The sequence below is a fragment of the Ovis canadensis genome, chromosome 13 (assembly GCF_042477335.2).
Source record: "Ovis canadensis isolate MfBH-ARS-UI-01 breed Bighorn chromosome 13, ARS-UI_OviCan_v2, whole genome shotgun sequence".
Classification (NCBI taxonomy): Eukaryota; Metazoa; Chordata; class Mammalia; order Artiodactyla; family Bovidae; genus Ovis; species Ovis canadensis.
The window spans coordinates 86,186,182-86,210,953 of NC_091257.1; the positions used below are offsets into that span (position 1 = coordinate 86,186,182).

At 43.7% G+C, this 24,772-nt stretch overlaps 1 protein-coding gene across 8 annotated transcripts in view; it reads right to left on the reverse strand.

The window, feature by feature from the left end:
- Window positions 1-24,772, reverse strand: part of PTPRT (protein tyrosine phosphatase receptor type T) — a 1,160,687-nt gene that overhangs the window by 131,757 nt on the left and 1,004,158 nt on the right. For 4 of the 8 annotated variants that reach the window (XM_069548588.1, XM_069548584.1, XM_069548587.1 and 1 more), the window contains exon 15: window positions 23,601-23,630. The exons of the other annotated variants lie outside the window; for them this stretch is intronic. In XM_069548588.1, coding sequence (XP_069404689.1) covers window positions 23,601-23,630 — 30 coding nt within the window. The remainder of the gene's footprint in view (window positions 1-23,600; window positions 23,631-24,772) is intronic. 8 annotated transcript variants of the gene reach the window in all.

A 24,772-nucleotide genomic window follows, 5' to 3' on the forward strand; every position in this document is an offset into this window, starting at 1 on the left:
CTTCTCTCAGAAGGCAGGATGGCACAGCAGTTAACATCAGCTTTGGTGCCAGACAGCCTGGCATCAAAACCTGGCTCCATCTCAGACTTGCTGCGTGAGCTCTTGCAAGTCACTGAATCCTTTGCATGTCAGTTTCCTCCTGCCTGCAGAACTGCAGGCAGCCTCCGGGTGCCCCAGGAAGCGAGGGTGTTTGTGAAGATTTAAATGGTGTGCAGTACTTACCAAAGCATTTCCCCCAGTGCACCGTACACAGTAAGCACTCAATAAGTGCTCCCCGGTAAACTTTTAAATACAGCCATGGTTGATTTAAATGGGCTCATTATTTATTAAATACAAATCCTCTAAAATAGATACCCTGGAGAATGGCTTTTCTCTAAAAACATTCTTTGATGTATTCTGGAGCCGTGCTTCTCAGCCTTGGCTGCACAGATCATTTGGGGAGCTTTAAAATTACTGATGAGATCCTAATTTAATTGGTCTGGGGTGCAGCCTGGCCATCTGGGTTTCTAGAAGCTCCCTAAGTGGTTGTAATGTGCCACCAAGCTTAAGCACCACCAATGTGGAACAGTGGTTTTCCAAGTAGTCTCCGGACCAGCAGCATCAGCTCTACCTGGGAACATACTAGAAATACAATTTCTCTGGCCTCATCCCTGACCAACTGAATCAGAACCTCTAGATGAGTAATATACACTCCAAGCAATCCTAATGCATAATGAAGTTTGATATCCCTATTCTTGAGAACAAGGTCTCCAGCAGATCGGAATTAATGAAGAGTCCCTACCCCATAGAAGGACCATGGCCAGGAGTTATGACAGCTGGATGCCATCTCCAGGTCTCCAGGTCTCTCAGTGAGTTACCAAGGATACACCACTGCCGCTTTCTGGTACTGTTGTCACTACGGGGGTGGGTGGGGAGAACTGGCATCTAACAACCACTACAAGAACTGATGCTTTTAAAATGACAGTTTCCAGTTAAATTGTGTTCCCCTAAAACAAGGGTCCCCAGTCTCCCAGATCTAATGCCTGGTGATCTGAGGTGAAGCTGATGTAATAGTAAGAGAAATGAAGTGCACAATAAAAGCCACGCGCTTGAATCATTCCGCAAACCATCCCCTCTACCTGAATCCCTGGACAAACTGTCTTCCATGAAACCATCCCCTGGTGCAAAAAAATACTGGGACCCACTGCCCTAAAAGATATACTGAAGCCCCATGCCAGAGGTTAGGACTTTCATATTCTGTGAGTCTGACCTTATTTGGAAATAGGGTCTTTTTATTTTTATCATCTCAAAAATTTTACTGCATCTTTATAGAATTAGATATTTGACAACTTTAGAAATATTTTACTAATACACCAGGAAAAAAGTCAATTCAGTATCATTTGTTTTGTTCATTCATATCCATTCGCAGCAACCTCAAGTTAAAATAATGAAGTATTTCCTTAATGAGATGGTGGTTTCTAAAACTTCTCCCCAAATCCTACTAAAATATCTATAATACAAGAAAAATGAGAATGCTTACAATTTATCTCAAGTTTTCTACAAGAAAAACTGGTGGCCAATGCAGGCTTGGAAATAGGCTCCTTACAGATGTAAACCAGTTAAGATGGCTCTAATACAGTATGACTACTGTTCTTACAAGGAGAGGGGAATTTAGCTAGAGATACACAAGGAGGGGGCCATGTAATGCCAGAGGCAGAGAATGGAGCGAGGCGACTGCAAGTCGAGGGACGCTGAAGAGTTTATAGCCTCCGTCGGAAATGAGGAAGCGGCAAGAAAGTGTCTACTCAGAATCTCGAGGGGAGCATGACCCCACAGACTCCTTGATTTTGGACTTCCAGCCTCCAGATCTGTGAGAGAATACATTTTGTTGTTTTAAGCCACCCAGTTTGTGGTACCTTATTATGGCAATCCCAGGAAATGATTATACTAACCAGGAAATGATAAATCCTAAGTTTACTGTATTTATTTAATGAACATACAAATAGCACTTATTTCTTTCTGCAAACCCATCTAACATTGTTCAAAATAGAGCAGTGTCTCTCAAGGTCCACTATCAAGTCTCTTTCAGATACCCGAGGACTGCAAAATAACTGAAGAAATTAGATTCTCAGAAAAACCACATCCTATTGAAGAATGGTCAGCCCAGATACAACTAGGGACCACCCCCTCTTTTCTACACCATGCCCTTTGAAACTCAGTCATTCAGCTCTGTGTGACTGACCCTTTTCCTCTCTTGGAAAGTGAACAAAAACCTGTGAATTCTTTCACAACCCGCATTGGCTCACTTTCTAGGCATTATTTAAGGCTATTACAAACATAATTAACTTCTTTAATTCTCCTAATAACTCTGGAAGATTAATAGTATTACTAATTCCATTTTACAGATGAAAGGGTGAGGCAGAGTTGAAGTAACTCCCCCAAAGCCACCCAGGCTTTAAGAGATGGAGCTGGGATTTAAACCCAGGCAGTCAGGCTCCTGAAAGTCCTCTAAGATTCCTTGTTATGTTTCACTCAGCTAAGGACCCATGCGTGTATATCCTTGTGCCCAAGCTTTACCAGCCAGCTCCTCTCCTCTCCAGGCAAACACACATTGACATGGATAAGCACATATATGCAGCCAGAAAGCTCACTTTCATACCCACTCACATCCTTGAGGCCCTACACATTCTGTCTGCTCATTACCTCTGCTGGGTACCAAACCTGGAAAAATAACTGGTGGGTCCTCCCTCTCCTAATCCCATCATCGCTCAGTTGGTAAAGCATCTGCCTGCAATGTGGGAGACCTGGGTTCAGTTCCTGGGTTGGGAAGTTCCCCTGGTGAAGGAAATGGCAACCTACTCCAGCATTCTTACCTGGAGAATCCTATGGACAGAGGATCCTGGCAGGCTACAGTTCATGGGATTGCAAGAGTTTGATACAACTTAGGGTTATCTTTCTTTCTTTCCTACTCTCACCATCCTTGCTTGGGGCTTCTCCATGCTTCTACCAGAGTGGCCAAGTTACCATAGCAACAGTAGCACATACTACCACAGTTCAAAGGGTCAAGGGACCTTGGGCACGGCCACTGTCACCTCCATCTCTCTTGCTCTCGGTGTCTGTGCCTCCACCCGTCTGCCCCTGCTTCTCTCACCAGCTTGCATCTGCCTCTCTGTCTTCCCCTGGATGGGCTCTCTTTCTATTGAGGACACAGTCAGGCCCAATCTGACCATCCCTGGAGCTGGAAAGGGAACCAGCACAGCAGAAGGCCTAAGACAGATGCAAGGCTCTCCTCCTGTTGGGCATCTGGGCACCCTACCCCTCAGATCCTGAAGCAGAGCCTAGTAGGAACAGCATCTCCAAGCTCTGAAGCCAGACCACATGGGTCCAATGCTGGCTCCACCAACTGACTGGCTATGTGGCCTTAGCCTCTTTGTAACTCAAGTTTCCTTGTCTGGTAAATAGGAATAATACAGTGAATTCTCACAACAACCATTTGCAATAGATGCTGACTTACAAATATTAAAGTCCTTACAATAGGATCTGTCACCTACCAAAGAAGCTCCATATAAGTGCTTGTTAAATACTAAGCAATGGGAGCCTGGTGGGCTGCCGTCTATGGGGTCGCACAGAGTTGCACATGACTGAAGCGACTTAGCAGCGGCAGCAAGCAATGGGAAGGAAATCAATGCTTTGAAGGAAAGTTGAGGACAGGATCTATGGCTCAGATAGTGGGAACTTCCTGAATGGTCTCAGGTCACTGAGCTCCAAACCCCTGGGCTAGGTGAACACCCCCTCTATTCTTGGTGCTGTGGAAATACCATGCACTTTGGCCCCAGGTTAGATTGGCTCGAACCACATCATGACTGTGTCTTCATCTCCGTGAGACTCATGTGTAGGAAGATTTTTGATAAGCTCCAGTTCACAGAGTTTCTAGGATGATTACAAATAACGTGTTAATTCCTAAGCATAGTCTTGACCTGTAACAGACACTCAGCAAATGCTGGTTCCTTTTCTCCTCCTTCTTCATAACGGCCATCTGCATTCCTTCTTCCTTGAAGTGAAAGTGTTACTCACTCAGCTGTATCTGACTCTATGCAATCCCATGGACCGTATGCAGCCAGGCTCCTGTGTCCACGGTATTCTCCAGGCAAGAATATGGGAGTGGGTGGCCATTCCCTTTTCCAGGGGATCTTCCTGACCCAGGGATCTACTTGCTCTTCTATAAGTTGGCCTTTTGCTACAAGTGGTGCATGGCGGTGACTCACAAACCTGAGAGTGCATTAGAATCACCTCGGAAGCATGTTAATACAGGGATGGTTGGGCTCTACTCTTGGGGTTTCTGATTTGGTGAGTATGAGGTAAGGCCTGAAAATGTGCATTTCCAACTTTCTAGGAGATGCTGGGACTATCTTGGAGAACTGTGTGTCTGTGGGTGTCATCTCGTGCCCACTGGGGGAACACATGCCCTTTCCTGGCTGTCTTTTCACCATCAGTCACCTGAAACCTTCTTTCCATCACCCACCCCCATCCCAGGTCTCCTAAAACTGCCAATAAGCATAATATACCCTTTAGCTGAGCATTCCCATTTTCCTGGGATTTTATCCCAATAAAACAATAGTAAAAAAAGGAAAATATATTATGTAGATAATACTGGAAAATGATGGATGCTGGGGGTTGGTTCTCAACCATGCATGCTGACTTTTGGGCAGGATGATGCTTTGCGGAGGGGGCTGTGCTGTACACTGCAGATATCCAGTTGCATCCTTAGCTTCCACCCAAGAGATTCTAGTAGCTTCTCCCACCCCCAGGTGTGACAGTCAAACGTGTTTACCTCCTACACTGTTGGTGGGAATGTTAAACGGTACAGGCACTATGGAGAACAGCATGGAGGTTCCTCAAAAAACTAAAAGTACAGCTACCATATGACCCTGCAATCCTACTCCTGGGCATATATCCAGACAAAAACATGATCTGAACGGATATATACACCCCAATGTTCATTACAGCACTGTGTATAGTACCCAAGACGTGGAAGCGACCAAAATGTCCATTGAAAGAGGAATGGATAAAGAAGAAAATGTGATACACACACATGGTGGAATATGACTCAGGAACATTAAAAAGAAAGAAATAACACCATTTGCAGCAACATGGACCTAGAGATTGTCATACTGAGTGAAGTCAGTCAGACAGAGAAGGAGAAATGTCATATGACATATATTACATATGGAATCTAAAAAGAAATGATACAAATAAACTGACAAAGCAGAGAGAGAGACTTAGAGAAAGAACTTCGAGTTGCCAGGGAGAAGGACAGGGGAAAGGAATAGTTAGGGAGTTTGGGATGGGCAGGCACACATTGCTATATGTAAATGGTCTAGCACATGGAACTCTGCTCAATGTTAGGTGGCAGCCCTGATGGGGAGGGGGGTTTGGGGAGAACGGATACATGTATATGCGTCACTGAATCCCTTTGCTTCCCACCTGAAACTATCACACCATGTTCATCAGCTATATCCAATACAAAATAAAAAGTTAAAAAAATACGTTTAGACATTGTCCAGAGTCCCTGGGGGGAGGGGAGTGTAGGGTAGGCGGACCTGCCCTGACCCCGATTGAAATCCCCTGGTGAACGAACAACTATGGACATAATGGCTTCACATTTAGTCAATACTAGCATGTGCTACTGGAGAAGGCAATGGCACCCCACTCCAGCACTCGTGCCTGGAAAATCCCATGGACAGAGAAGCCTGGTGGGCTGCAGTCCAAGGGGTCGCTAACAGTCGGGCATGACTGAGTGACTTCATTTTCACTTTTCATTTTCATACATTGGAGAAGGAAATGGCAACCCACTCTAATATCCTTGCCTGGAGAATCCCAGGGTCGGGGAGCCTGGTGGACTGCCGTCTCTGGGGTCGCACAGAGTCGGACACAACTGAAGCGGCTCAGCAGCAGCAGCAGCAGCAGGTGCTACTGCGAGGGCTTCTCCGGTGGCTCAGACAGTAAAGAATCTGCCTGTGGTGCAGGAGACCAGGGTTTGATCCCTGGGTCGGGAAGATCCCCTGGAGAAGGAAATGGCAACCCACTCCAATATTCTTGCCTGGAAAATCCCATGGGTGGAGGAGTTTGGCAGGCTACAGTCTATGGGGTCGCAAAGAGTCGGACACGACTGAGTGACTTCACTTCACTCCACTCACACCATGTGCTAGGTACCTTGAAACCTCCTGTAATCCTCACATACAGTAACACTACAAAGTGGTGATTATTTCTTCTGTTTCAGAGATGAGGAATCTGAGGCTCATGGAGTTAATCCTAAACTCCTAAAACAGGTAAAGGGACCAGGTGGGATCTGACCCTCATTTCTTCAGTCTGAAGAGTCCTGCTCTCTCTTTCACAGCCTCCTCAGATTCTTCTCTTGGACAGAAAATGATCACTTACAGCCTCATAAATGTCTAACAATAGGGGGCCCATTCAGGGAATTATGGTGCATCCCTGCATGGAATATTATGCAGCTATTAAAATGATGGAGTGCCATTAAACATGATAACTATGTCACCACATAGGAAAGTGCTAACTGGATTACATTAAGTTAAAAAAAAAACTGGAAAATAAAACTGTATCTACACTGTGATTATGACTATGAGAAAGTATGTCTAAGTTGATGTGTTAGATTGAAGGTATTAAGGATAATTTTCCTTTCTTCTTTGATATCCATTACTGTTATGAGAATGTCTTTATGATCATTATTTTTAAGTAGCACCAGTTTAACGAAATTCAAGATGTTAGCTTCAGATGTTAGATGTCATAGGTGTGTCTTCCACCTGAATCAGTGGAATCTAAGCTACTTTAAATCCTTGAGTGAGGCAGGGCTTTGGCACACTCTTGCTCCCCCCACAGCCAACAGCACTGGTGCTGGTATGTTTCTGAACCAGCACATCCTTCCTTGAGCTGACCAGCTTTCTCCGAGCTCAGCCAGCTGGAAACATAGAGAAAATGGCTCTGGAAGCAGTGGTGTGGGTCACCTGGGGAGCCAGGGCTGTTAGGAACACAGTTTGTGCACAGCAGATGTATTGGTCCATCAGAAGTCCACTTCACTGAGCAGTGCACCGGCCTCATGCATTATGCATTAAGAGTGGCCGAGCACCCTGGCCTGGCCGTGTGGGAGAAGTCTTGCACAAGGAACATCTGATGAACTGATTGAAATGTCAAAATGTCATTAAGGATAAATGAATGGAGCTGTTCCTGCGGCTGTAAGAGGCAGTGCCGGCAAGATGACAGGCAGCCGGTGGGCTGTTCCTGAGCCCCAAACAGCCGGCGTTTGCCATGGAGATTCATGGTCTTTATGCAATGTGAGGTGCTTTGCGGGGAGAAGAATAAACAGAAATGCTCCAGCACTTATGCGCCGTAAAATCACAAGCATGAGATAAATTAATTAGTGTACACTAGAAAGGCGGCTGGTCTGTCTGTGCTCCTGGGGAAAGCCAGAATGGATGGCACCAGGCTGGAGATGACGGGTCTCAACACCAGCCGCCGAAAGAAAGCAATGGAGTTTAATGTGCAGTCATAAACTGCAGCTGATGGAAAGATACGTGCGGTCTGTGTTTGCCTTTTTCCCAGGTACCATTCCTGTCTACTGCTCCAAGCTCTTTGTGTCTGCGGGCCAAGAGTCTTAGGGCAGTGGTCCCCAACCTTTTTGGCACCAGGGACCAGTTTTGTGGAAGATAATTTCTCCATGGATGAGAGGAGATGGTTTCGGGATGATTCAAGTGCATTACATTTATTCTGCACTTTATTTATATTATTAGTACATCAGCTTCGCCTCAGATCATCAGGCATTAGCTCCTGGAGGTTGGGGACCCCCGTCTTACATGACTCCAGGGAGACCTGGAATGGCTACCACTTGCTTCTAATGCTACCATGAGTGACGGTGGAGGGTGATGATGGTAAAGAAGTCCCTCAACAAAGGGAAAGCTCTCACGAGGGGAAGCCTGACTTCCCCTATGGCATCCTACAGAGGGGGTGGTCCATTGTCTGGTGATGGGAGCCTCACTACCTCACATTCAACTGGTTCTGTGGGAAAAGCATTGTTAGGAAGTTCTTTACACTCTTCCAGCATCTTCCTCCGGGAACTTAACAACCAAAGTAAGGAGAATAGCTAAAGCTCACTGAGCATTTGCTAGGTGCCAGGCACTGAGCCCTGGTCAGGTTACCACCTTTCTTGTATCAGCCCCATATTACAGTGTAGGAAAAGGAAGACCAGAAAGGGTGAGAAATGTGCTCAGAACTACACAGCTTGTATATGGCAGAGCAAGACCCAAACCCAGGTCTGCTTAGAACTAAATTGTAAGGTCTTAACTATTACACAGTTTCAAGCTCCAAAATCCTCTTAATACTGCCTGGCTTTTTTTGAGCAACACAGAACATAAGAAGGCAAGACAGATGGGAACTAACGCTTTGCTAAGTACCTGGTCTGGGTTAGCCTCCTCCATCTTTTCATGCAATGGCCTTGTATATGTGAAGTAAGTTACTATTTCTCCACCCAAGACCTCTCTTTTCTTTTTTTGGTTTGTTTCCATGTACATTTATTTTTTATATACAAAAGTCAGTCTAATTTATACTTAACAATGACCAGTTAGAATGTGAAATAAAAAGAACAGTACCATTTATAACTGCACACACACACACACACACACGGAACATTCAGTTATATGTCTCCCAAAATATGCATGGGGCCTGCATGCCAAAATCTATAAGAGGGTGATTACAGACATTGAAGTAGACCCATGCAAATGAATAGACACCATGTTCCTGGGCCAGACAACTCAATATTGTTAAGATGACAGATCTTACCAGACTGATCTACAGATTCAATGCAAGCCCTATCAAAACCCATCAGGATTTCTTACAAACACAAACAAGCTGATTCTAAAATGCTATTGTACATTTATTCTTAAAGAAAGAAGGGAGAGGGGAAAGCCTTCAAACCTTAACTGTTCAGAAAATGAAACGTGACACCTGTTGTCATGTTAACTATCATAATTGTCTGGATACATTTTTAAATAAAATTATTTCTCTATGTCTGGCAGAGGTGAATGTGAATAAAATCCCCTCCATGGCACAGCCCTATTTATAAGACACTCTAAACAAGACCATCTTAAGAGACAAAAGTTTGCTCTTAGAAGTGGGACTCAAGAGACCTATTTTTAAAAAGTCATAGAGCAATCCTAATCCTATCCCTCTTTAATCTCTGTCCGTATTTCTCCAAAGCAGATTATAAAACGTCATAAAATTGGAAACAGATGATCAATCTTGTTCCTGTTTGATTCTTGTCCCTTTTATGCAGTAAGTGTATTGAAAGGGATGTCCCCCAACCTCATTACAATTTGGAACAATGTGTTATAAACTTTCTGGTAGGGACCAACTTTGATGGGATAAGTGATGACTGACTTACTCATCGCTTATCCTACCTGGTCTGAGAGGGTGTAACTCTTATCAGTTTTGCTGCCATATAAATTCTTCAGAATTATTGTCATACCCACTTCCCAAGCCATGATAAGATCACAGCACTAGTGACTGGCAACTCTCTGTTTCAGAGATTTCTTTCTTCCTATAGTCTGTGCCCTGGTCACTATGGTGAGCCTTCATTTCCTTACACTTAAAAATGATACTTCCTCACTGAGGAGACTAAAAAAAAAATCTCAAGAGATACCTACAGGAAAGTACTTTATACAATGCACACATTAATATAAAACAAAATACACAAAATGCGCTGAGCACCTTCTTATGTACTAGACACAGAACAGATGCTGCATGTGTAACGCTGATAAATTCTCACAGAAACCCTCCAAATTTGGTCTTACTATTCCCCTTTTATAAGATGTGGAAACAGAGGCTTGGAGAAGTTAGGTTAGACAGTAGGAGTCCAGGGTTCAAATGCAAATGGAACCCATGTTCTTTTAATACAATGCTGCTCCTTAGTTTCAAGTACTATTCTCTTCACTCTTCAGAGCTAAGGCTGTTTAAAATCCTTAAGGAGTGGGAGATGAGATTACAGAAGCATGATTTATTCAGTAAACTGTCCCCAGACTGGATGGCTGGAGGACACCTGCCTGGCAATACAGTGGATGGATACACTTTGCATCAGCCATGGATCTCCTGGAAAAACCTTAGATCCTACATTTTCACGGTAGGTTTATTGTATAAAAGAATGTATGAAATCCCACATCAACCATATCTAAACTTAAGATTTTTCACCAGAAGTTCTCGCTCTTATCAGTAGATGTCCAAATAATAAATGGCACAGGGAGGCAAGAACAAAGTAAAATAAAGTATAGGCATTCTTGGCTTTTCTCCATTTCTAGGAAAGCGTATTGTTGCCAAGCTGTTTTCCAAAGCAAAACAAGCCTTCTTTAATCCTGAGGCTCAGTTTGGCTGATAACCTTAATAAAATCATATTTTCACTCTTTACAAAAACAAAATCCTCCCAGTAAAAACAGGGTATTGGTCAGATTAACCTTTCAATATTTCCTCTTAAAAAACATGAGTGGCTGTAATATGCCCACTTTTTCAGAATGTTCTGCACAGTGGTTCAAAGCCACTGGAAGGAAAAATTGTTCCAGAAATGAACTTACTTCTAAAACATGAAACAGACTCACAGACACAGAAAACAAACTTAAAGTTACCAAACAGGAGGAAGGATAAAGTAGGAGTTTGGGATTAAAATATACACGCTATTGTATATAAAATAGATAACCAACAAGGACCCACTGTACAGCATAAGGAACTATAGTCAATATCTTGTAATAACCTATAATGGAAGAGAATGTGAAAAAAAGGATATATATTTATATATGTATAACCAAATCACTTTGCTCTACACCTGAAACTAACAGAACCTTGTAAATCAACTATTTACAATAAAAACAAACCAAGAAACAATAAGATTGTTCCAGAGAGAAGCTCATCCAACACTCTTTTATTCTGATAAGAAAGATTTCATAAGAAGTATTGAGCTTCTTGAGGTTTCATTAATGAAGGTTTCATTGTTCATAATGCTTATGAACAAATATTTCTTAGGAGATTGATCGTGGCTGAGGGGTCTTTATTCCACCAACACCACTATGAGGAGTAATTGCTAAGAGATATTAAATACTATTTTTAAATGTGCCTGAGGTGTTTCGCCATTCATTAAATGGTCTATACACAATTATGAACAGCATAAGGACTGTCTACCTCAATACCTATACAAAGGAAATGGTGCTATCAAATAGCGATCTATCTTCTATGGACCCTGCCCTCCACACTCAGATTCCAACATTTTAACCAAAACTGTATCTGTTTGATAATCTTGCAGGGCTAAATTTTCATCGGAGGTTCTGGGTTAGGCGGCCAGACCAAGAAATGCCTATATTCCACGATCCTGGCTTCTCAAACTCTCCCACGAGTGGTTCTCAACAAAGGTTTTAGATCAGAAGAACCTGGAGAACCTTAAAATGCCTAGGCCCCACCCGAGAACAGTGGAATTGGTTCTCTAATCTTTCTTTTTAGGTTGTGGCTGTGGTCCCCTCCTTGTGTGGCTGTTCTTTTGAAACACACACAAATTCATCTGAGCCCTGTTCCCAGGAAAGAGGCAACATTCCCGACACTGCCCCGAGTAGAATAGCCCCTTCCACATTCAGAGAACCATGCCTCATTTAAGGCAGGTTTTCACAGCCACACCACACAGGACAAACCTGTCCCCCTGCCCCTATATTCAGAAATACGGAAGCCCTTCTACTTTTAAACCCAGCCTTTTCTCTGCCTTCTGGTCCATGAAATCTTCTTGTGCTCAAATGACATTGTCTACCTTTGTGGGATTTGCCAGAATCGTTCATTGACTCTGAGCTCTCACTGAAATCAGCAGAGACAGAAACCAGGAAGGGGGTGTGTCCTATCCAATTGCTCGGAGAAGAAGCTTTGGAATTTTAAGAATCACCATCTACAACTGCCCTACCTTCATTCTATCTGGCAAATTCTTCTTTCATGTAACTTATGCTTGAAGTTAATAAAACATTAACGTCCCCCATTCCTGACACACTGCAACTGCTGTTCTAGCTTAGCTCTACCATTTGATAAATGACAACAATCTAATGAAATGCAATTGAAACAGAAACCAAAAAGGATGTACATTCTATCATTTAATTTGTTAAGATGACCCCATGACTTCAGCACGATCATTTCCATTTTACAGATGAGAAACTGGGGCTCTGAGTGCTTAGAACTCATAGCTACTAAGCAGTGGAACTAGGATCCAAACTTTCTCCTTCCTACTCCAGCCCTTTCTTCCTCTTTTATTTTTTTACCCTGTCCAGGCTTTTCCCAGCATGTAACCTACCTGGTTATAAAAGTTGTGTGTGTATGTGTGTATTTCAAGATAATGAGCAAAGCAAAAAAGTGAAAGAATGTGTTATTTCTTCAGCAAAACATCTTGCCTCTGTTCTATACCAAGCATCCTATTTGGCCCTTTAGCCCATGACATCTTTCCTCAAAGCAGAAATCAGACACTTCCTTCGTCAAGTTTCACTGTTGCTCTTTCATGTATTTACAATAGTATTTTGTAACTATTAACATGTCCAAGTCATGTTTTAAGCTCCTTGAGAGAAGGGTATTCCTTTCAAGTGAAAGTATTAGTTGCTCAGTCGTGTCTGACTCTGTGACCCCATGGACTGTAGCCTGCCAGGCTCCACCGTCCATGGAATTCTGCAGGCAAGAATACTACAGTGGGTAGCCATTCCCTTCTCCAGGGGACCTTCCTAACCCAGGGACTGAACCCTGGTTTCCTGCATTACAGACATTCTTCACTGTCTGAGCCACCAGGGAAGCCATTTCTTTCAAAATACTTATTTACACCTAGCTCAGTGCTTAGTACAAAGGAACTGCTCAGTAAATGTTCGTGAATGAAAAGAATGCCACTTACACATCATAGCTGTTATGAAATATAGGTGTTATTACTTCCATTTTACAGGTGAGAGACTGAGGTTGAGATGGAATGAAGTCACTTAACTGAAACTGGAGCCGGAATGCCCAGGGTTTTTTCTTACAAAGCACAGAAACCTGTCTAATAATATCTTGCTAAGTACCTCCAAGCCCAAAGAGACAACTAGGTAATAAGTGGGAAAGCACTTTGGAAGAGATAAAGCTGTATACTCACACAAGATGCAATCATTATCATCATCATCAACTTAACTAAAGTACTTCCTTCCATTAAAAGCACTTTGCTGAAACACTTAGAAAGGCATTTTCCACTTTGCGCATCTCAGGATCTTATCTTTGCTACAGCCCGAGCAGCAAGAGTTGTTCTCAGTTTGGGGATATTTGCTGAAGGTAAGTGCTTTCAGAACTGAAATCCGTTCCTGCCCTGGTGACACATTGTTAAGGGGGCACCATGGCTGGGCACTTAGTTCTCTTTCAGTTCAGTTCAGTTCAGTTGCTCAGTCATGTCCGACTCTTTGCGACCCCGTGAATCGCAGCATGCCAGGCCTCCCTATCCATCACCAACTTCCGGAGTCCACTCAGACTCATGTCCATCGAGTCAGTGATGCCATCAAGCCATCTCATCCTCTGTCGTCCCCTTCTCCACCTGCCCCCAATCCCTCCCAGCATCACAGTCTTTTCCAATGAGTCAACTCTTCACATGAGGTGGCCAAAGTATTGAAGTTTCAGCTTCAACATCAGTCCTTCCAATGAACACTCAGGACTGATCTCCTTTAGAATGGACTGGTTGGATCTCCTTGTAGTCCAAGGGACTCTCAAGAGTCTTCTCCAACACCACAGTTCAAAAGCATCAATTCTTCGGCGCTCAGCTTTCTTCACAGTCCAACTCTCCCATCCATGCATGACCACTGGAAAAACCACATCCTTGACTAGATGGACCTTTGTTGGCAAAGTAATGTCTCTGCTTTTGAATATGCTATCTAGGTTGGTCATAACTTTCCTTCCAAGGAGTAAACGTCTTTTAATTTCATGGCTGCAGTCACCATCTGCAGTGATTTTGGAGCCCCCCCAAAATAAAGTCTGACATTGTTTGCACTGTTTCCCCATCTATTTCCCATGAAGTGATGGGACCGGATGCCATGATCTTCATTTTCTGAATGTTGAGCTTTAAGCCAACTTTTTCACTCTCCTCTTTCACTTTCATCAAGATGCTTTTTAGTTCCTCTTCACTTTCTGCCATAAGGGTGGTGTCATCCACATATCTGAGGTTATTGATATTTCTCCCGGCAATCTTGACTCCAGCTTGTGCTTCTTCCAGCCCAGCATTTCTCATAGTTCTCTTTAGCTGACCCTGATTCTCTCTTCTGGCTGATTCAGAAACAGGATCTCACTACACTATTCTGGGCTACACTATGAGCTTCCCGAGGCAGAAGCAGTATAGGAAGATGCCCACAGTCCTCCTGCCCAGCACAGGCACAGGTGAGAAGCAAATGCTGATGAATGAATGACTGCCTAAGGAAAGACTTCTTAGAGTTTACTTATCAGTGGTTAACAAAAGTGGTAGCCCAATCAGTTTGTAAACAGTGTCCACAGACAATGAAGTATGCATGTTCAAGTGGTAGGTGGCCATATATATATATATATATATAAATCTACTTGTCAGTGGAGAGTGACAAAACTGAATGCAGGGGTCATAGGTTGGGCTCTTGGAAATTTGACTTTCAGAGACTGGCATGTAGGAGATAAATTAGAAGGAGCTTCTTCGGGTGGGAGGGCGGTCAACATCTGGGGGAGGAGAAGAGAGGGTGGGGAGGGCAGGGGAAAAGGAGGGAAGGAGAAGGGAAGGCAAGAGAGGTAAAGGGAAGGGAGGGGAGGGGAGGGGTAGACTGGGGAGGAGAGGGGAAAAAGTGGGCAGAGGGGAATCTGAATGGTGAGGTAGCTGCAGTGAGGGTTTATTTTAAGCCAACCCCGTAGGCAACTCTGATACTGGACTGATTTTTACATCCTGTAAAAGTCAGCTATTGACCAGTTATTGAAGGACCTTGGATGAGGCAGTTCTGAAGACCAAGTTATCCAAAAGAAGGCAGTTAGCCAAGAACTGTCTATCGACAGCAGTTGTAGCACCTGAAGGGTAAGTCCATCCCTGGAGGTGGATCTGAGCAGCAATCACAACAGTGTCCACAGAAACTTCTCTTTCCATCCCTCTTTCACTAGGTCACTCCTCTCCATCACCAGAGAATCCCCCACTCTTTTACCTTCTTTATAAAGTTCAAATGTGTTTACGGAATAGAAACATGTAGAATCACACACCTTTCTAAGTCTCAAGGCATCACTGATACTTGGTTGGTTTCAAAGTTTAAAGTTTAAATTTGACACAAGTATAAACATCTTTTGCCACCTGTGAAGAGAAACACTCATTTGTATTTCCCCTGATTAAGGAGACAGAGGCTCTGACTTACAGATTTGCTCTGTTTGGTATTCATGATGGATGTGTTTAGACTCTAATTCAATAGAGTAAACAATAAAGCCTCCATTGAGTTGCAATCCTTACCCAACTCTATCTGTACACACAATCTAGCCCAGTGCATTAATATCTGTCTTGTTGCAACAGCACTGGTTAATTTTATGCATTTATAATTGTGACATGCGAGTACTTTTCTAGACTAAAACCAATAAAAAATTACAAAATAGATGATCAGAAAGCCCTACCATCACCGTATGCCAAAATAACTGGAAATGGATAAGAATGGAATACGCTAAGTCAATGAGAGATGGAACAAAATGCGGGTTACCCACCTCACACATACACCCACCTGTGAGTGTTCATTCCCATAATCAACAGAGTGACAAAGAGAAAGACGTGCAAATACACCCAGGGCAGTATAATCTGAGAACGGTTCATGAAGGAGAGTCAATGGGTGAATAAATGAAAGGTAAGTGCACAGCAAATTTATGAATGAGCCTAGTTCTGGTCTGTGGGAGTTGAGGAGGGCCACCTGAAAAACAGAATAATTTCCCCTTTTTAAAGATACTAATGCAGCCACTATGGAGGTTCCTCAAAAAACAAAGTTGCCATATGATCCAGTAATTCCATTCCCAGGCATATACCTAGACAAAACTATAATTTGAAAAGATACATGCATTGCTATGCTCACAGCAGCACTACAAGGGCCATGACCTGGAAACACACCTAAATGTCCATCAACAGATGGATGGATAAAGAGGAAGACTGGTGCATATATGCAGAGGAATATTACTCAGCCAGCAAAAGAAGGAAATGATGCTCTATGCAGCTACGGGGATAGACCTAGAGATGATCACACTAAGCAAAGGACATCAGAAAGAGAAAGGCAAATACCGTATGGTATCACTTACATGTGGAACCTAAACTATGATACAAATCAACATATCTATGAAACCAAAAGAGACTCACAGACACACAGAACAGCCTTGCGGTTGCCAAGGTGAGGGTGGCTGGGAGGGGACGGACTGGGAGTTTGGGATTCACAGAGGCAGAGCATTATATATAAGATGAGTAAACAATGAGATTCTACAGGGAACTATATTCACTATCCTGTGATAAGCCATAAGGAAGAAGAATATACATACACACACACACACATATATATATTTGCTGTACAGAAGAAATCATAACATTGTACATCAACTACATTTCAATAAAATTAAAAGCAGATAATGATACTAGAATTTCCCAGGCATGGAGGAGGGGTAGGTATTCCAGGAAAAGGGGACTGTAGCTGCAAAGGTGGGACCCTGAGCAAAGATATCAGGGTGATGTGAGGATCAGGAGAGTCAGCATGCAAAATATTAATCTGAGTTGTGTGTAAAACACAGATTCCCAGTTCCCACTTTCAAAGGAACTGAGTAGGTTGGCGGTGGGGCCCAGGAGTCAGAATTCTCACCCAGGCCTTCCCTTGGCTGAAGAGCTGTAGCACGGCAGACAGCTCTGACTCGCCTTCACGGTAATACCGTCTATTTTCACTGTCAACATGTTTGCTGTCAGCTTTCGGTAATTGATACTTATTATCTTTAAATGGTTTTCTTCTATTCCTATTTTTCTTCATTTTTATTTGAAGTGACTGACGAATTACATAGAATACTTTTTGAGTATCTCTTGATATCATCATTTCAAATTCCTCTTTAAATGTATTGAGGCAATGATATTTGATTTGCAACAGCCTCTGGTGTGAAAAGGTGTATGCATTTCAGAAAAAGGAGACAGTTTCTTATTTTGGCTGAAAGCCTACTAAAGGCGAGGCATTTTCCAAACAATGTCTCACTGAATCCTTGCAAGATTTCTGTAAGGAAAGCATTTTTTAAAAAGTGTTATTTTTATATAGGAATATAGCTGATTAACAATGTTGTGTTAGTTTCCAGTGTACAACAAAGTGATTCAGTTATATATGTACCTATTCTTTTTTCAAATTATTTTCCCAATTAGGTTGTTATGGAATACCGAGCAGAGTTTCCTGTGCTACACAGAGGATCCTTGCTGGTTATCCATTTTACATATGGCAATGCGTACATGTCAATCCCAAACTCTCTGACAACCCCCCTCTCTTCCCCTCTGGTAACCATAAGTTCATTCTCTAAGTCTGTGAGTCTGTTTGTGATTTGTAAATACGTTTTAAGGAATGCATTGTTAATTCCCACTTTATAAATTAGGAAACAGACTTTAAAAAGTTGCCTTAAAGCCACAGAAGCAAGAAACAGACGGGGTCTGGAGTCAGCTAAAAACTGTTACCTTTTTTGGTTTGTTTGTTTAAGAACAGATCATCTCCCTGTTGACTTTAGCTGTTACGTCTTTTAATCTCATCTCGTTCATTCATTCCACAAACATTTACTGGGGTTCACTGTGAGTGTCAGGGCACCATGGGGAACATGCTAATGAAAAAGAAACATCCTTAAGACACATTTGCTCCTGCCCATGATAACGCAGTCAGAGATGGAGAAAAGGGACATTCCTGTAGGTAGAAAGAATCAGAGACATCTTCCTCTGAGAGCTGATGTTTGATCTGGACCTTGAATAAAAAATGTAGGATTTAAAGTGGGAACCTGCTGTATAGCACAGAGAGCTCAGCTCTGCGCTCTGTGATGACCTAGGTGGTTGGGATGGGTGTGGGTGGGAGGGAGGCTCAAGAGGGAGAAGCTACATGTACACGTAGAGCTGATTCACGTTGCTGTATAACATTACAGCCCAATCAAAATAAACAAATGAATACACATGCTGGAATGGGGAGAAAGCGAAAGGACGTGAAAAGTCCAAGCATTCCAGAGTGTCTGCACACAGAGACCAACCCAGGCGGTACCCTCCTCTGTGATACCCAAACAAGGCAAAGTGAAACAGTTAAGTGCTCTCTGTCAGAACGGCTGGTAAACACCTTCGTGCCTTTTCAACAACGACTACACTAAAATGTCTCTGTTCAAAACAATTACTGTGCCCATCACATGCCTTGAGGTAAATTAACCCGTGAACACATGCTGACTCTTAGTATCGTTTTAAAAAGCAGATGCTGAAGTTGTTGGTTGCTGTGTTACAACAGAAAGACAAAAAGGAATTTGAGAGAAGCAGTTCTGTTAGCTCAGGATGTGAGGAGTAACAGTCGCTCTTTATAAAATACCTACTTTGTGCCAGTCATTCTACAGATAACGCTTGTTCGTTACGCCTCATGAAAATGCTGGCAAGTTGCTATTACCATTTTGCAGATGAAGAAACTGAGGCTCGGTGGTTCCGTGACAGCGCAAGGTCTGAACAACTGGACAGAAGAGGCAGACCTAAATTGTGATCTAAGTCTGACACCAAAACCCACATTATTTTTGTTTTTAAAATGTGTACCAGGCAATGAAGGACTCCACTCTAGATTCTTTTGCCCCTAGATCCCAAAGTGCCTTCTATCTATAGCTCTGTTTACCTGGGACATTAACTTCCTTTTGGTTACCTCTTCCTCTAACCCCTCAACTACCACTGATCTGGCAGCCCAGCACCCTCAGCTCTGACCACATGGCAAGTCCCCTGGACAGCAAAGACAGGATTGCCTCAAGGGCCTCCTTGCCAGCCAGGAACAGCTGCCACTTGTCCTGAGCAAGGCACTGCTGTCCCTGCATAGAACTGAAGATGTATAGGCAGAAAAACCTGCATTCAAATCCTGGCCCTCCCACAGCCTGGCCAAGGGCCCTCCAAGCACACAGTCCAGGCAGGCGCCCTGAAGTCATAAATGAGAAGGATGGGCAGGGCTTGGGGGTATGGGCTCCTGGATTCAAACCCAAGCTCTGCCACATCCTGGCTGTGTGTATACACAAGTCCTCAAACCTCAGTCTCAATATCTAAACAGACTCAACACATTAACTATACCTCACAGGCTTTTCCTGAGCATTACATGAACCACACACATCACACCAGCTAAAAAACAACAAACAACAACATAGCCACCAGCCTCCTTCTAGGCTGGTCCAGCTGCCATGCAAGGGTGCAACACATTATGTGTGTGTGTGTGCGTGTGTGTGTGTGTGTGCACGTGTGTGTTAGTTGCTCAGTAGTGTCCGACTCTTTGCAACCCCGTGGACTGTAGCCTACCAGGTTTCCCTGTCCATGGAATTCTCCAGGCAAGAATACTGGAGTGGGTAGCCATTCCCTTCTCTAGCAGATCTTCTCGACCCAGGGATCGAATCTGGGTCTCCTGCATTGCAGATGGATTCTTTACTGTCTGAGCCACCAGTGTACATCATAGAAGCTCATAAAACAGGATGAATCTTGAACTACATTCTCTCTCTATCTCAAAAGCAGGGATAGGAAGACTATGGCCCTCAGGACAAATCTGGCCCACCCTCTGAATCTTCTAATTAAAATTTTATTGGAACACATTCCTGCTTACAGCATCAGAGTTGAGCAGATGCAACAGAGAGTCCATAAAGCCAAAAATATTTACTACTGATTCCTTATTGAAAAAGTTTATGGACCCTTGATCCTGTATATGGGACCTTTCAATGTGGGAGAGACATTGAGGGTCTCTTGGCTTTGAAAACACGTTCCTCTGTTCCTCTCCCAGCCACACTTTACATTCTCTTTCTACAGTTTATCTGTTTTTCGCTTTACCTCTCTTGGCCATCACATAACACCTACACTGCTTTTCTTATATATGGTGTTTTTTCTCTGTCTCCCCCCACTAAAACTCTTCATGTGGGCAGGGACTTTTGTTTGTTGAGCTAACTCTTATATCCCAGAACTTTGACCAGTGCCTGACATGTAAGTGGGAACTCCACAAAAGCTTGGGGATTGAATATGAGTTTCACTGTTGAGCCAAAGTATGTCGGAGGCTTTCTCTTTCAGTGGATGATTTCGAGGCTTTTAGAGGGATGGGGTGACTCCATAAGCTCTGCGAGGAGGGTATTATTTTTCCTGTTTAATAGATGAGACAACTGAGACTGGGTAAGGCAGTGCTTCTCAAACTTAAAGGTGCACATGAATGAACTGGGGATCTTGTCGCAATGCAGGTCCTAGTTCAGAAGACCTGAGCTGGGAACGTAAGTGCTGCATTTCGTTTTTCGCTTGTTTGTTTTAGGCTGCACTGTGCGGGACCTTAGTTCCCTGACTGGGGATGGAACCTGTGCGTCCTTCTTTGGGAGTGAGGAGTCCCCATCACTGGCTGCCAGGAAGTCCCGGGTGCTGTGTTTCTAACAAGCTCCTGCGCGATGTCAGTGCCGCAGGTCTGTGGCCCACAATTTGAACAGAGACGGTTTAAAGCACCCATGCAGGGTCTCTGCCTAAGACGTGGCCGAATGGAATCTTGAATCTGGAGACCAAGGGGGTCCATCATTTCCGTTCTGTTCACCCTTCACCATCTACATGCATCCCTCAATCCTTTGGTTTCACAATACCGGTCACACACACACTCCTCGGCTCCCTGTCACCACTTAGCCTCCAGATCCTCCTTTTCTCTGGGTACCCCACCTCCAGCATCTTCAGCCACTCCATTCTGCACGGGCTCCTCGACATATACATTCCAGGACTTTCTGGCCCTTCAACTGGCCAGTCTCATGCTTCTCCTCTTTCAGGGCCCAGTGGTTAAGAAGTTATCCTCCTCATCGGCCCTAGGCAGGCTGGCTTCTTCCCTCAAGGCTACCCCAGGACCTGCACAAGTGACTTCTGCTGGACGAGGACCATGCCCGAGCCCTCCACTTCCATCTCTCTGCAGCACCTTCTACTGTCAAGTCTTCCTTCTGCAGTGGACTTCACTTGGTTCTCCATGGTTCTCCTCTTACCTTTCTGTCTGCTTTGCCAGTTCTCCTCCTTCTCTGAATCTTTAATTATGTCCCACTCTTGCCTGGAAAATCCCATGGATGGAGGAGCCTGGTAGGCTGCAGTCCATGGGGTCGCAAAGAGTCAGACACGACTAAGCGACTTCACTTTGACTTTTTACTTTCATGCACTGGAGGAGGAAATGGCAACCCACTCCAGTGTTCTTGCCTGGGGAATCTCAGGGACGGGGAGCCTGGTGGGCTGCCGTCTCTGGGGTTGCACAGAGTCGGACACGACTGAAGCGACTTAGCAGCAGCAGCAGCATTCCTGAGCTGGCATGAGTGTCACACCCTAGGACCTGTCATTGAGAACTCCAAGTCTGCGCTAATTCAAAGACCCCTGCTTATCACTGCAACCTGAAGTACAAGTACTTGTGTGTCTTCTTCTATATCTCCATACCATTCGTGTTTGATTTCATCACAGGGCCCAGCACAGAGAATGGTACAAAGTGGGCCTCCAGACAGTGCTATGTACATTGGCTAACAGACTGAGAGGGCAAGTTGCCCAGAAGGCATTGCATGCCCATACCTAATGTAAGCACACTGATCCTGTAAGAATCTCTAGAAGACCAGAGGCACCATCAGGGGCCACCACTTCAGCCCTGACTCCTTATGGTTTCTGAACGGGGAAACAAAAGAAAACTTACATTGCAGGAGTGCCAATTTATTTGCAAGGCACTTTACAAAATTCTTCATTCCCTACAAGCTAGGCACTATTATCCCTATTTTAGAGTTGAGAGGAAAGAGGCTGAAAAAGTTCAGAAAACTTGCTAAAGGCTATGTAACTGGTGAGTGACAGAGATGTAACTTGAACCCAGAACTCTGACGTCTTCTGCGATGGCAACAATACCCCATACTGTCTCATACCTCTGTGTCTTTGCACACACTGCTTTCCCTGCTCAGAATTCTTAGTTCTTCAGCCCTAGATAAACCCATCTCTAAAAGCACTGATAACTATCCCCTGCCCACTAAAAAAATCAGTCACACAACTAAGTGTCCCCGTACCCTACAGTACATATACCCGCAGTTACCTCTCAGCTGAGCTTTCAAGTATTTAATGTTGGGCTAGTTGTCTCTGATAGGTTTGCACAGGAGGGTAGGGTTCAAAGTCCTGGCCATCTCTCCATCCACAGTGTCTGGGTCATAACGTGCATGTTCAATGCATGTTTCTCAAATGAATGAATGAACAAATGAAGCAGGCTGTCTGGTACTTTGGGTGATGGTGGCTGGGGTTCATTGGTTCCTATATAACATCAGGGTGGTGATCCCAGAATCTCATCTGCTCACTGCATGGACCTATTGACCAGGGACCCAAATACTGAGCAGAGAGATGGGGAGGCTGGCTCCCTCCTCATCTGTGAAGGCTTCAGCAGATGATCACTAACAGATATGGTCTCTCTCACAAGGCTCGGCTTGCCAGAGGTGGAGCAAGACATGGAACGATGGAAAATACACTTTACAAGGAGCGAGACATTCTGAGTTTTAATCCCTCTCTCTTGATGACTGGATGCGTGATTTCATGTACTTCACATACTTCCCTGGACCTGAATTTTCAAATATGGAAAATGCCTATTAGAAATGTGAGACTAATTCAGTGGTTTTCTAACTCTTCATCACCAAGGATCTATTTATGGAATTTTTCTCCTTTACCCTCACGTTGTGAAAATGTCTGGTTGAGTAATAAGAAAAACCATAAAAATAAAATTGTTATAGACAAGCAACCATCTATAACTACCAGCAAAATGCACTGACAACATGATGTAACTGATGATAAACACTAGACTGAGAGAATTCTAGCCCCAAAGAAAGACCTTGGATGTTTCTGTCACCTGTGAAGCTGGTTCTAGATAAAGCCACGATTCCCTGTAGACTTCCTGAAATAGTGGAAATAGCCAATGAATTTCTTTCTAATCTTTCAGCCCTTAGGGCTATATGTTTCCCAAGCAGACATAAATGGGCTTTGAAGTTGCTGAGATCAGTGGTTCTGTTTTATGTGTGCAAATTCTACAGGAGGATCAGGTTTTCTCTTGTTGGAACTGGAGGATTTCTAACTAGAGAATTATACTGACAAAGGAGAAACAGCCCTTCACGGCTCCAAAAACAGAAAGGGCGGGCGAGGGGCGGGATCCAAGATGGAAGAAACAGAACAGACATGAACAGAGACAGTGCATTTTCAAATGGAAAACATCGAGGCAAATCAAAACGCTGCGGCTACAGATGACTTAGACAGAAGTGAGTATGAGAAACCAACAGACACTTGGTTGGTGCAGGAAATGCATGCTACAGGTTGCCTTACAGGGCACAAAGCAAAGTCACCCCAGGTAGATACTTACAAGTAATAGGAGTAGGAATAAGCATTTCTTCTATATATTGATGGGCAGTCAGATGAAGGAAATGTCCAAAAGTGGGGGAAAAGAAAAGACAAACAAACAAGAATTAGATTTATAAGAAATCTTGGTTCTTAGAAATGCACATAGTATTACTCCCTAAGCTCAAGGAGACACAGGTTTCTCAACTCGTCAGCGTCCTTGAGAATCAGACCCTTGCAGTGGCAGAAGAAATGAAGGAGACCTCTCCTGTGATGGAGAAACTCACTATCCATGCGGAGGAAGCCAGATCGCATTTGGCCATTTTAATGGTTTGAAAATTCTTATGGTTACTAAAACTAGTTTCCTGGCAATTGTGATGTTTTGGTCTTAAGTCAGATTTCTGTGGCCTTCTAGAACTAGTTTATGACAGTGCTCCTAAGATCTAAGGAAAAAAATAATGACTTCTCTGTTAAGGTTAAACCACATCAGAATCTATGCATACGATCACACCAAAAGCAAGGAAAGTGTGTAGGCAGCATCCAAGGTGGCTGCCCAGTGATCCAAACTTCCCAACACTCATGTCCAAGGGCAGTGCCTTCCACACGGAATCAGGGTTGGCCTTAGGTGACCAATAGAATGTAGGAGGAGTTACATTCTGGGACTTTCTAGCACAGGACAAATAGAAGCTTTGTGGCTCTGTCTGAGTCTTTGGAACTTTCACCTGGAGGCCTGAGCCTTCATGTAAAAAGGCTAAGTATCCCAAGCTTGCTGTGGTCAGAAGAGGCCATGTGGAGAAACCACACGCAGAGGCCCTAAGACTGTATGAACAGAGAGAGGCTTCCAGCCAACTTCCAGCCAACTGGATTCTACCAACTAAGACCCTGGATATCATAGAACAGGAACAAGTCATCCCCTGCAAACCCTAGCCAAAGTGCAGATTTATGAGAAAAATCACTAAATTTCATGGCTTGTTTTTTTAAGCCACTAAATTTTGCGAAGTCCTTTGTTACATTACTGGTAGAAAACTGGAAGAGCACTCAGATTTCATCATGAAAGAGCACTGCGCTAAAAGAGAAGACTTGCAAACATCAGTCTGAACAGACTACAACTTGAATAAACTCTCTGCGCCTTCCTTTTATTATCTGATTCTTAGGTGAGTTGAACTAAATCACGAATTTTCAAACAACGCATTTTCA